General features: G+C 47.5%; 1 protein-coding gene across 1 annotated transcript; it reads right to left on the reverse strand.

The window, feature by feature from the left end:
- Positions 1 to 1,227: 1,227 nt before the first annotated feature.
- slc25a32a (solute carrier family 25 member 32a) lies at positions 1,228 to 10,472 on the reverse strand. The gene is made up of 7 exons (XM_030064328.1): positions 10,060 to 10,472; positions 5,499 to 5,649; positions 4,988 to 5,073; positions 3,690 to 3,835; positions 3,491 to 3,604; positions 3,122 to 3,267; positions 1,228 to 2,941 (listed from the first exon to the last, which is right to left on the reverse strand). Exons 1-7 carry the CDS (start codon positions 10,268 to 10,270, stop codon positions 2,815 to 2,817), a joined length of 981 nt encoding a protein of 326 aa, XP_029920188.1. The 5' UTR covers positions 10,271 to 10,472; the 3' UTR covers positions 1,228 to 2,814.
- Between the last annotated feature and the right edge of the window lie 1,426 nt (positions 10,473 to 11,898).

The raw sequence follows: 11,898 nt of genomic DNA on the forward strand, positions 1-11,898 counted from the left end.
AATTTTTTAAGGGCTCTAAGGAGCACCGTTTTCTGTTTATGCAGCAAAAGCCATCAGACCGCAGAGCAGCTCGCTCACTGACCTCAAGGCGGCGCTGTAATAATCAGCTTTAAGTTTCTGCAGCTATCTCACAAACAGCTGGGCCAAGTGTCAAAATTCATGTCAGCTGTAACGTCCCGGGTCGTCTTTGTTTGGGACGCCTCGCCCGAGGCCGCCGGGCGCGCCGGGACTTGGTGGTCGTCAGGGAAACGGCGACACATTCTTTCCATCATAACAACAAATCCAGTTGGATTAAAATACCTCATTTTCATATTTCATGATATGTATGATATTTCAGACACTTGTTCAGTTTTATTCACTAAATTTAGCGTACACATTAAGGCACACTGCATTTCACCTGTAGGGGGCGCCACAGCTGTTGGGAGTGTGAGTTTGTTTGCACGGTCGGGTTCAGATTCACCTCCCACTTCAGGAAATTAAAACAACAGAACTTTATTTTTAACGAGTGAAACTCAAGAAAATCACAATTACTTTGTAACTCTGACTCAGTTCTGCAGCAGTGTATGTGTGCGTGTGTGTGTGTGTGTGTGTGTGTGTGTGTGTGTGTGTGCGTGCGTGCGTGCATGTGTGTGTGTGTGTGTGTGTGTGAGAGAGAGAGAGCAGCTGTCACTGAGGGAATCTGCTGCTCCTTTCAGACTGAAGCTTTTGTTGTTGACCTCCTGACCCCCCACCACCCCGACACACACACACACACACACACACACACACACACACACACACACACACACCCCATCTGCTGCTTTTACTTCACTGGATTTTATTCTTTATTTTTATATATTCTGAGATTAAACTCATAAATGTAGAAGGAAAAAACACATTTCTGAGAAAAAAAAATTTCTTTTTCCTCCATGTGTTGATTCTGCTGCTGCTTGCCGTGTATGCTTCCATCCCTCCTTCCTTCCTTCCCTCCTTCATTCCTCCCTCCCTCCTTTGTTCATGTCCCCCCCCCCCGGCTCCGCCTCCTCTTGGTGGTTTTGTCCTTCTCTGTCAGGTGTGGCTTCCTCGTCGATGCAGAGGACAGCGTCCAGGAGACACTCTGATGTTTCTGCTGTAGCTCCGTCACTGAGGAGCGTCTCTGTGCTCAGCAGGAAGTGATGTCATTACCAGCAGCCTTACAGGAAGTGACAACATGTGACCGGCAGCAAAATAAAACCTGAGAAGAAAACATTCAGTCCAGTCCACCTTTTATTTTGAAAGCAGCTGAGAAGAAAAGCTGAATCCCTGAATCAGACGATTTAAAGCTGACTGGTTTCACCACCGATCGCTACATGATTATTGATTATTGATCATTGCCACACATCAGCAGCACATGAGCTGTACATTTGTGATGAAACATATTTCTAAGATTTAAACACATTTTCATGTTTTCGGAAAGTGCTATTTGCTTTGGACAATATGACTGAACAACACATCAACCCACACGCGTCACACACTCTGCCCTGATCTCTAACAAGAGCTTCTCCTGTGTCAGAAAAACTGCACTTTATATCTTTTTATTCCCAGAATGTAAAGCGAGCACCGCCCTTTAATCCCCGGAAACACTGAGACACCGAATAAAAACGTTCTGCTCTCAGTCGCCACCAATGTTGTAATCTCAGTGTCCGCGGCCACTCAGGCACTGACCTGGGATCAGTTCCTATCCCGTCTGAAACCAGCTGCTCAGCCACACAGTGCCCTCTGGTGGAGGCAAACACAACGGCACTCAGTCTGCTGCCCCTCCTCCACAGATGACCCTCAGTCGGTCTCACCTGGTCCAGCCGAGCCAGCTGTTTAGTCTCTGCTGTGGTTGGTGTGGATTCCTGCAGCCAGTTTCACTTCAGTTTCATCAGGTTTCTGCACTGACCCAGAGTCAGCCTGACCCAGCCTGAGTCCACCTGAGTCCACCTGAGTCTACCAGAGTCTGCCAGAGTCCGTCTGACCCCGCCTGAGTCAGTTTGGGGTCAGTCTGAGTCAGTCTGAGTCAGTTTGAGTGAGTCTGAGTCAGTCTGAGTCAGACTGAGTCAGTTTGGGGTCAGTCTGAGTCAGTCTGAGTCAGTTTGGTCTGAGTCAGTTTGGGGTCAGTCTGAGTCAGTCTGAGTCAATTTGAGTCAGTCTGAGTCAGTCTGAGTCAGTTTGGGGTCAGTCTGAGTCAGTCTGAGTCAGTCTGAGTCAGTTTGGGGTCAGTCTGAGTCAGTCTGAGTCAGTTTGGTCTGAGTCAGTTTGGGGTCAGTCTGAGTCAATTTGAGTCAGTCTGAGTCAGTCTGAGTCAGTCTGAGTCAGTCTGAGTCAGTCAGTCAGTTTGGGGTCAGTCTGAGTCAGTATGAGTCAGTTTGGTCTGAGTCAGTTTGGGGTCAGTCTGAGTCAATTTGAGTCAGTTTGAGTCAGTCTGAGTCAGTTTGGGGTCAGTCTGAGTCAGTCTGAGTCAGTTTGGTCTGAGTCAGTTTGGGGTCAGTCTGAGTCAATTTGAGTCAGTTTGAGTCAGTCTGAGTCAGTTTGGGGTCAGTCTGAGTCAGTTTGAGTCAGTCTGAGTCACTTTGAGGTCAGTCTGAGTCAGTCTGAGTCAGTTTGGGGTCAGTCTGAGTCAGTTTGAGTCAGCTTGGGGTCAGTCTGAGTCAGTCTGAGTCAGTTTGGGGTCAGTCTGAGTCAGTCTGAGTCAGTTTGAGTCAGTCTGAGTCAGTCTGAGTCAGCTTGGGGTCAGTCTGAGTCAGTCTGAGTCAGTCTGAGTCAGTTTGGGGTCAGTCGGAGTCAGTCTGAGTCAGTCTGAGTCAGTCTGAGTCAGTTGTACTGACCCAGCAGAAGTCTGGAGACGTTCTCATAAACCAGGAAGGTGATGCAGCAGGCAGGAAGAACCCGGACCAGGTTAGGAACCATTCCTTTATAGAACCCAAATGCTCCCTCATTACTGCAGACAGACAGAGAGAGACAGACAGAGAGACAGACAGGCAGACAGACAGAGAGACAGACAGGCAGACAGGAAGACAAATAGACAGAGAGAGACAGGCAGACAGGTCAGGATGTTTGATAGAAAAAAAACACACACACACACACGCACGCACACACACACACACACACACACACTGACCTCCAGGTGCGGGACAGCACGTCGGCCAGCCCGCTGTAGCTGTTGTGTTGATCCTGCAGACGAGCTCGCACCACCTGGTACGGGTACGTGGTCGCCACGGCGATGATCTTAGACACCGCTGCCATGACGATGTATTCCCACGGAGACTGTTCATGTGACATTATTATATTAGTACACACACCCCAAACCTTTTCTTAAACAAATGAAGTAAATTCATGAATTAAATTAAAATATAAAGGCCTGCAGGCCACCGACCAATCACAGCGCCTCCTTCACTTCTACTAGGACATTCTCACCTGAACAGGTGTGACAGATCATATGAGACAGCTGTGTGCGTGTGTGTGTGTGTGTGTGTGTGTGTGTGTGTACCAGCAGGGCGTCGCTCGGCAGCTTCTTGTACTCGTTGCTGTTTCTCTTCAGAGCCTCGTAGGTCATGAACTGCAGCGCCGCCTGGGACGTCCCGAGCAGGCCAGGCACGAAGCCCTGACAACAAACAACAACAACAACAGTAAACAACAGCACTGTGTGTGTCTGTGTGTGTGTGTGTGTGTGTGTGTGTGTGTGTTACCCGGTACAGGCCTGCGACGCCCTCGTGCTGGTAGATCTTCAGCATGGCGTCCATCATGCCTCTGTACTGCTTCCTGTCGCTGTACTGCAGCACCAGCCGCGTCTTCGTCACCCACACCGGGTTAGTGAGGCACAGGGTCAGTATGCCTGCACACACACACACACACACACACATACACACACACACACACACACACACACAGACACACAGCTCTGATTGAGACTGATAAACTGAAGGTTAGCAGCTCGTCTGAGTTCAGGAGCTTTTCCATCAAAAATTTTAACACCATTATTATTGTTATTATTATTATCATTATTATTGTTGTTTCTGTTTTTTTTGTTGTTAGTACTACTACTACAAGTAGTAGGAGTAGTAGTAGTAATAGAAGTAGCACCATGTATTTGAGACAGCTGGATGTGTTTAATGTCCCTGCTGCATCTGGGACAACAGACAATATCATGGAATGCGTTAATCTAAGAATATGTCATTGATAAAATGTTAATATAAATTAATATGAACAGAAAAGGAACCATTTGATTCGGTTTACAAATTTAAGAATAAAAAACCCACTGATTGCACTGACGATGACATGATGACAGTAGAAAATATAACAGAGCATTTGGTGAAACCACTGAGTCACACCTGTAACCAAAACAGGAATATTTACCATACAGGTGGAAACAGCAAAGAGATAGACTCTTATTCTGAAATTACACCCCAGTCTCCCTTCTGGCCCAGTTCAGGACGTTTGATCATTTCATTGAAAAACAAGCGACCAGCAGTCTGGTTTTAATTGATCCACCAGGATGACAGAAATGGAACTGATAACTGAATATTAAAAAATAAGAATAAAAATGAAAATAAAAAATATAGTGTCGAGGTATTCATCGACTCGGAGAGGACATTTGACACTGTTGGTCACCGAGGACACCTGGTGTTAGAGGGCAGCATGGCTGAGGAACACACACCAGGAAGTCAACATAAATCTGATGAAGGGAAGGTAAGTCTGGGGTTCCACAGGGTTCCGTTCTGGGCCCCCACTTGTTTCTATTGTTGATATTAATGATATCTACATGCTGACTAATTAACTGCTAATGTTTCCTCTGTTTGCATGACAACAATTTATTTTGTTTTAGTAAAGATTTTAATAATACACTCCATAGACTTTTGAAAATATATTTTAAAAACAAGGTGATTAACTGAGGAGAGTACTGCAAACTCCTCCTCCAGCACAAGTACTGCTGTAATGTGTGTGTGTGTGTGTGTGTGTGTGTGTGTGTGTGTGTGTGTGTGCTGACCGGCCTCAGCTGCAGACAGCAGGTGCTGCAGAGCCCCGAGCTCTGACTCACGACCCTCCTGACAGTAAGACTTGATTGCATTATAACTAAGAGACAGACAGACAGGTGACAGACAGACAGGTGAGATACAGACATGTGAGACAGAGAAAAAAACATGGGGAAAAGGTGATGAACAATTTGGCAAAGACTTGTCACAAAAATCATCAAGAAAACACCTGAAGATGCTCATGACTTAAATCAGGAATTAAATCACAAAATAAATCAGGAATTAAATTAAATTAAATTAATTACATTTGCTAGTCAGTAAAATCAAAGTCTGATCACTGATGCTGGATTTCCTTCATGTTGCTGAGGACCTGGAAGACCCCCCAGGAGCCTCCAGGACCCCTGGAAGACCCCTGGGGACCCAGACCCTTTGACAGCCTCTGGTCTGCGGCTTTCAGACTGAACTGAGCTCAGCCTGGGAATATGTGGGTAAGTTATTCCTGGCACGTGATTGGTCAGCACTCACAACAGGAAGTAGAGCCCCCAGGTGGCGCCGGCGCCCCAGATGTTGGGTGTGACTCCCTGGTAGAGGCCGCGCACGCCCTCCAGCTGCCAGATGGTCCTGATGCAGTGAAGCACGCCATCGTACTGAGGACGCATCTGCAGGCCGTCGCTCACTGCACACAGGAAGTGATGTCACAGCACACAGGAAGTGATGTCACAGCACACAGGAAGTGACACAACAGGAAAGCGTTCATGTCAGCATGAGGAGTTAACATGATTCAGACTGAATGATAATAAATGAAGAAGAAGAAGAAGTCGACTTGGGGCATTGCGAATGTGTTTACATTCGCAATCTGAGGTGTGAGTGTGTGTGTGTGTGTGTGTGTGTGTAAGCCTTGTAAAATCCCCATTAACCCTTTACATTCACACACAGTGAAGGTGCAGTGTGTGATCAGTGACCAGCACAACGCGCACAAACACACTAAACTACACAACTTCCACAGTGTGGGCAAATAAAGGCTCACACACACACACACACACACACACACACACACACACACACACACACTGAACAAGCTGCAGCAGGTTAAGGTGAACGGCAGGTTGCCAGGTCTGGTTTCTGCAGCAGAGGAGCTTTAACCTTCAATCAGATCAATGTCAATCCTGCAGGTTCTGCACGTTCTGCAGGTGCTCCAGGTTCTGCACGTTCTGCAGGTGCTCCAGGTTCTGCACGTTCTGCAGGTGCTCCAGGTTCTGCACGTTCTGCAGGTGCTCCAGGTTCTGCACGTTCTGCAGGTGCTCCAGGTTCTGCACGTTCTGCAGGTGCTCCAGGTTGCTGTGACCTTCACACTTATCTCCACCATATCTGAGCCGGAGCTTATCGCCCCCTCAGGCTCCTTCAGTCTCTGGGACTGAACCAGGTCCTGTTCAGCAGATCCTGGACCAGGTCCTGTTCAGCAGATCCTGGACCAGGTCCTGTTCAGCAGATCCTGGACCGGGATCTGCTGAACCTCAATGCTCAATCAATCAATCGATATCAATCGATATATCTTTATTTGTCCCCAATGGGGCAATTAGTTTCACAACAGAGGAAGCACACACAACAAAGAATACAAACACACACGACATAGTAAATTACAGTTCTAAGTGCACATTATAGAAAAAATAAATAAATAAAGCAGCAGATCCATCTTCCATCTGAGAAGCAAACCTGCTCCTTCAAGTCATTTAATTGAATGTAAGGTTTGTTTGTCTGATGCAGCAGAACCTGCAGCCAAACACCTGAAACCTGAAACCTGCGTCACAGCAACAACTTCAATAAAGAGGCGGAGAGAAAAAAGCCACAATCTGTAAATAAATTCCCAACAGCGACCTGATGGCACCAGGTGGCGCTGTCTCCTCCGAGGCTTCAGCCGCCAACAGACTCAGAACCAGACGAGTTCTTGGTTGTTGTCATGACGATGATAAATGACGTCACGGCAGGTCACCTGGTGATGTCACTGCGGGTGTGGCCCGGGCTCCTGACTGACCTCAGATCTGCGTTCTCTGCCGACGGGGAGACTCAGCCGGGAACCGTTCCCATGGCAACGACACAGTTCCAGGTTAAAGTTCGTGGAACCTGATTTGGGTGGAGGAGCTGAAACGGCTCCCTGATGCTTCTGCTGTTTATTTTGAGTCTATTCCAGTTTATTGTACAGCTGTTTGTTTTTAATCGATTTACTTTGAACCTGTAAAGCTCTGCTTTTACACCGAGGGCCTGCAGGCCTGATCTGACTGGCTGTTTGGTGCGATCTGATTGGCTGTTTGGTGCGATCTGATTGGCTGTTTGGTGCGATCTGATTGGCTGTTTGGTGCGATCTGATTGGCTGTTTGGTGCGATCTGACTGGCTGTTTGGTGCGATCTGATTGGCTGTTTGGTGCGATCTGATTGGCTGTTTGGTGCGATCTGATTGGCTGTTTGGTGCGATCTGACTGGCTGTTTGGTGCGATCTGATTGGCTGTTTGGTGCGATCTGATTGGCTGTTTGGTGCGATCTGATTGGCTGGGCTTGCAGGATGAATAAATGAAACAAGACAACAAAAAGATGAAGAGCTCCTTCCTGGTCTTCACGGTTCTGCAGAGTCCATCTTGTGGAACGTTCCGGTTCCAGACACTGTAGATGTTCAACACGTCGGCCGATCGATCGGTTCAATATCAACCAGAGTTCAGCAGAAAATAAAAAACATCAGTTTAGTTTCAACATGTTGACGTTCTGCTGTATTCAGACAGGCATGGGGCCTCTACTATAAAGCTGGATTATAATCCCGGGCTTTCTCTTAGTTTTCTGGCTTCTCTTAACCAGACATCCTCCCTCCTGATGTTCAGTCCCATGAAGCTTCAGCTCGCTGACTGAACCCAGGCTTTTCCAGTCTAGATCTGAGCGCGCTCACAGAAAAAGGGCGGAGTTTGCTGCATACGACCAATCACAGACAAGGAAAAATCCACCCGAGCTGCATACTTTACGACGGAGGAGCAGACAATAATCTGAAATAAATACGAGGAATATAAATCCATCATCCAGGCAAAAAGCAACTCAGCTGCAACTGCAAGGAATGCTGGGAAAAAATCTCTGACTGTGTCAATGCATAAATTAGTGGGATTATAATCTGACTTCCCCACCATGACGGCTCGAGTAGATCTGACTGCAGTAACATTTGTGTGTTCAGTAAATGAATGTGTCTCCCACTCAGCCGTGCACTCCTGCAGAGGAACTGGTCCTCTCTCACAGTGAGGGGCGACCCTCGCTGGACCGCTGCCCTCAGTTTGAGCTTCAGCAGAATCGTCACTTTGATTCAACTGATTTTGATATTTCATTTTATAAAGCATCTGACGCCTCGTGTTTATTCTGCTGGTTAAAATATTATTTCACTGTCACTTAAAGACAGTAAAACATTTGGCACCAACTCTCATGTGGACTTTTCAGGGCAGCCAGCCTAAATACTAAATATGAGCAAACTAATGGAAACCTAAAGGAGCCCAGAGGCTGGCCTGGATTTTATCAGGCTTTTATTTAACCCTCTGAATTAAATTCCCCTCATTTATTTTCAAAAACATTTTTAAAAATCACTACATCTGTCTACAAGATCAATTTTTGGTTGGACACTGTAGAGTCATGAGTAAAAAAAAAAAACAAGAAGAATTCCTTCTTCTCTTCAAACTTGAAAAAAGTGAGAGAAAAACAAACAGAATTAAATAAGAAGTCTGAGTAAAATGTATTAATTTTATAAAAGAAGAAGAAGAAAGGAAAAAAAAAATCCTCGGCCTAACTTGGAAAAAAGGAGCACAAGTTGTGAACTCGATCCTCTGGGCTCTCAGCCAATGGGCAGGCCATTTTCCCAGAGAGCTGATTGGTCAGTGGGCGGGGCTTTTCTACCTGCTGAGCTCTGATCCTGAACTTCACCTGCTCCGGAGCAGGTGAGGTGTTCAGCGTATGTTACCACGGCAACGTACCCCGATAAAAAGTAAAGCACCTTCATGGTACAGAAAACCCAGCAGGGTTAACCTGAAGTGACCTCACTGAGCCCAGACCAGCTGCAGGTCCAGGCCTCAGGTGAACCACGCTGCGTTATTATGAAACCCACCAGAGTTCTGGGCAAGACCCGCTCACAGGCTGGAGGTTAGGGTTCTGACTGGACGTCCAGAGAGAGTGGGACCTTCTTCTCTTCCTCCACCCTCTTCTTCCTCAAACTCTCCTGTATTCCTGCTCCTGTCTCTGGACCAATCACAGTCAAGCTGCCAGTCTGCGCACGTGGGCGTGCACGAGCAAGGAGGGGCTGCACAAACACCCAGAGCCCAGAAGTAACAACAACTCTGATTAACTATACTCACACACACACACACACACACACACACACACACACACACTCACACACACACACACACACACACACACACACACACACACACACACACACACACACACACACACACACACACACACACGCACGCACACAGTTGATGAAAACAAAGAGAAAATGTTGTGAGTCATGTGACCACTGGGCTGTCACTTCCTGGTTTTTAATGTTGACAGTACAAAACTATTTATTTGTATTTATTTCTCGTTCTTATCCATGTGATCAGTGACTGATCATCAAACTGTGACTTTATTGGTCCTGACCGGAGGTTCTTACATGTGTTTAATGTGATGGTTCCCCGTTAGAACCCTAAAACCTGCAGGACCACATGTGGACCGACAGCCTGACTCTTTTATCTGAAGGAAGCTTTGCTGCTGTCACGCATGAAGCCCCGGAGCGGGGCTCTGTTTGAGCCACATGCGGGATTTACTGTGAGCCCTGCAGGTTCTGCTGCAGGAGGAACAGGGAGCTGAGCCGCCCGGCGGACCGAGTCAGCCGGACTGAAGCGGATCCTGCAGGTTCAGGGAAGCGCCCAGGTTCTGTTCCTCAGGTGTGACTGAAGAACACCTGGGAGGGACAGTCAGGAAAATCTCACATTTTAACGGAGCTCGGTGCGGCGGTGCAGGCGCGACAGAGACGGGGGGAGGTTTTTTTCGGAACCCGGGTCGGGCCTCGGGTCGGACTCCTTACCTGCGAAGCGGATCTTGACCAGGTCCAGCGGATGCAGCACCAGGGTGGAGATCACCCCCCCGCTCAGACCCGCCGCCAGGTTCTCGTAGCGGATGTGCCCCAGCAGGCAGCGCAGCTCCTTCAGCCCGGAGGAGGCGGCGGGTCCCGGGCCGGGAGAGGCGGCGGGTCCCGGGCCGGGGCTCTGCTGCTCCGGCAGGGGGATGGAGTTCATGTCGGGCTGGTGGTTCGGTTCCGGGCGGGCGGGACTGAAATAAGTCAAAACCAGGCCGAACCGAACCGAACCGGGCCGGAGGAAGCAGTCCAGGTGCGGGGCGGGTCTCTAACCGAGCCTCATCACAGCGCGGACGGACTTCAGCTTTCCACTGTGCATGCTGACAGATGGAGAACACACACACACACACACACACACACACACACACACACACACACACACACACACACACACACACACACGGTGGCTTCCGGTCAACATCTTCAAAATAAAGGCGTCAGGCACGAGCATGTTGTGTGAGCGCGTGAGAGGAAACATAAACAACATAAACAACAACAACAAAGATAATTATGATACATTTATAAACTACGAATTAATATGTTTATATGTTTTCTGTGTTACTGATTTTATTTTGACTGTGCCCAAATAAAAATAAAATTATGTTCATTTGTAGGCTGATTATATAATAATTATCAAACAGGCCTCTGTGGGTTTAACATCATAAAAAAAAAAAAAAAATCAGGTTTAGGTTTCAGTGTTGTTGTTTTTTTTTTTGTTTTTTTTTTTCAAGTTAAAAGCATCTTTAGCCTGACATGCAACACCCAGTGACCTGCATGTAGGCTACACACACACACACACACACAGACACACACACACACACACACACACACACACACACACACACACACACACAGAGATTAGCTCCATATTTAATCTGCTGTTTCATTTGATTCATTGAAATATAAAGTTCAATGTTTATTTTAAAGTGACAAACATCGGGCTTTTATTTTGCAAGTAGCATCAAATAACATCCGGTATAATTCTGTCTTTTTCTTTTTTATCCTCACAAGAAAAACACAGACGCGCATGCGCAGAACGCAGATGTGAAGAACATGCGCAGAGAGCAGCAGATCTGTGGTGGAGAGGATAAACAATCCCATCATGCCCTGCGGCAACAAAAGGGCTTTAGACACACACACACACACACACACACACACAGGGACAGTGTGTTCCCTGTGTGGTTTCTGTTGCTGTTTCAACATGTTTCCAACAGGCAGAAGCAGGAAGTGAAGCTACACACACACACACACACACACACACACACACACACACACACACACACACACGCACGCATGCACGCACACACACACACACACACACAGACACACACACAGAGACACACACACACACACACACACACACACATACACACACACACACACAGACACACACACACACACACACACACACACACACACACACACACACATACACACACACACACACAGAGACACACACACACACACATACACACACAGACACACACACACACACACACACACACACACACACACACACACACAGAGACAGACACACACACACACACACACACACAGACACACACACACACACACAGACACACACACACACACACACACACACACACAGAGACACACACACACACATGACCCTACACCAGCCTGTCAGGTGGGCTCTGCATCCTGGACAGAACACAGCAGAACCTGACAGAACAGAACAGAAGAGAACAGAACACTAAAGAAAACAACAGAACACAGCAAAACACTGCAGAACCTAATGGAACCCAACAGAACCCAACAGAACCCAAC

Source organism: Myripristis murdjan, chromosome 11 (genome assembly GCF_902150065.1).
Source record: "Myripristis murdjan chromosome 11, fMyrMur1.1, whole genome shotgun sequence".
NCBI lineage: Eukaryota > Metazoa > Chordata > Actinopteri > Holocentriformes > Holocentridae > Myripristis > Myripristis murdjan.

Bases quoted from the DNA above. Each gene is read 5' to 3' on its own strand.
- slc25a32a (XM_030064328.1), bottom strand. From the start codon at position 10,270: ATGAACTCCATCCCCCTGCCGGAGCAGCAGAGCCCCGGCCCGGGACCC. The intron at 5,650-10,059 runs GTAAGGAGTCCG...TCCTGTGTGCAG, and splicing joins GGTCAAGATCCGCTTCGCAG to TGAGCGACGGCCTGCAGATG. The intron at 3,605-3,689 runs GTAACACACACA...GTTTGTTGTCAG, and splicing joins GCGTCGCAGGCCTGTACCGG to GGCTTCGTGCCTGGCCTGCT.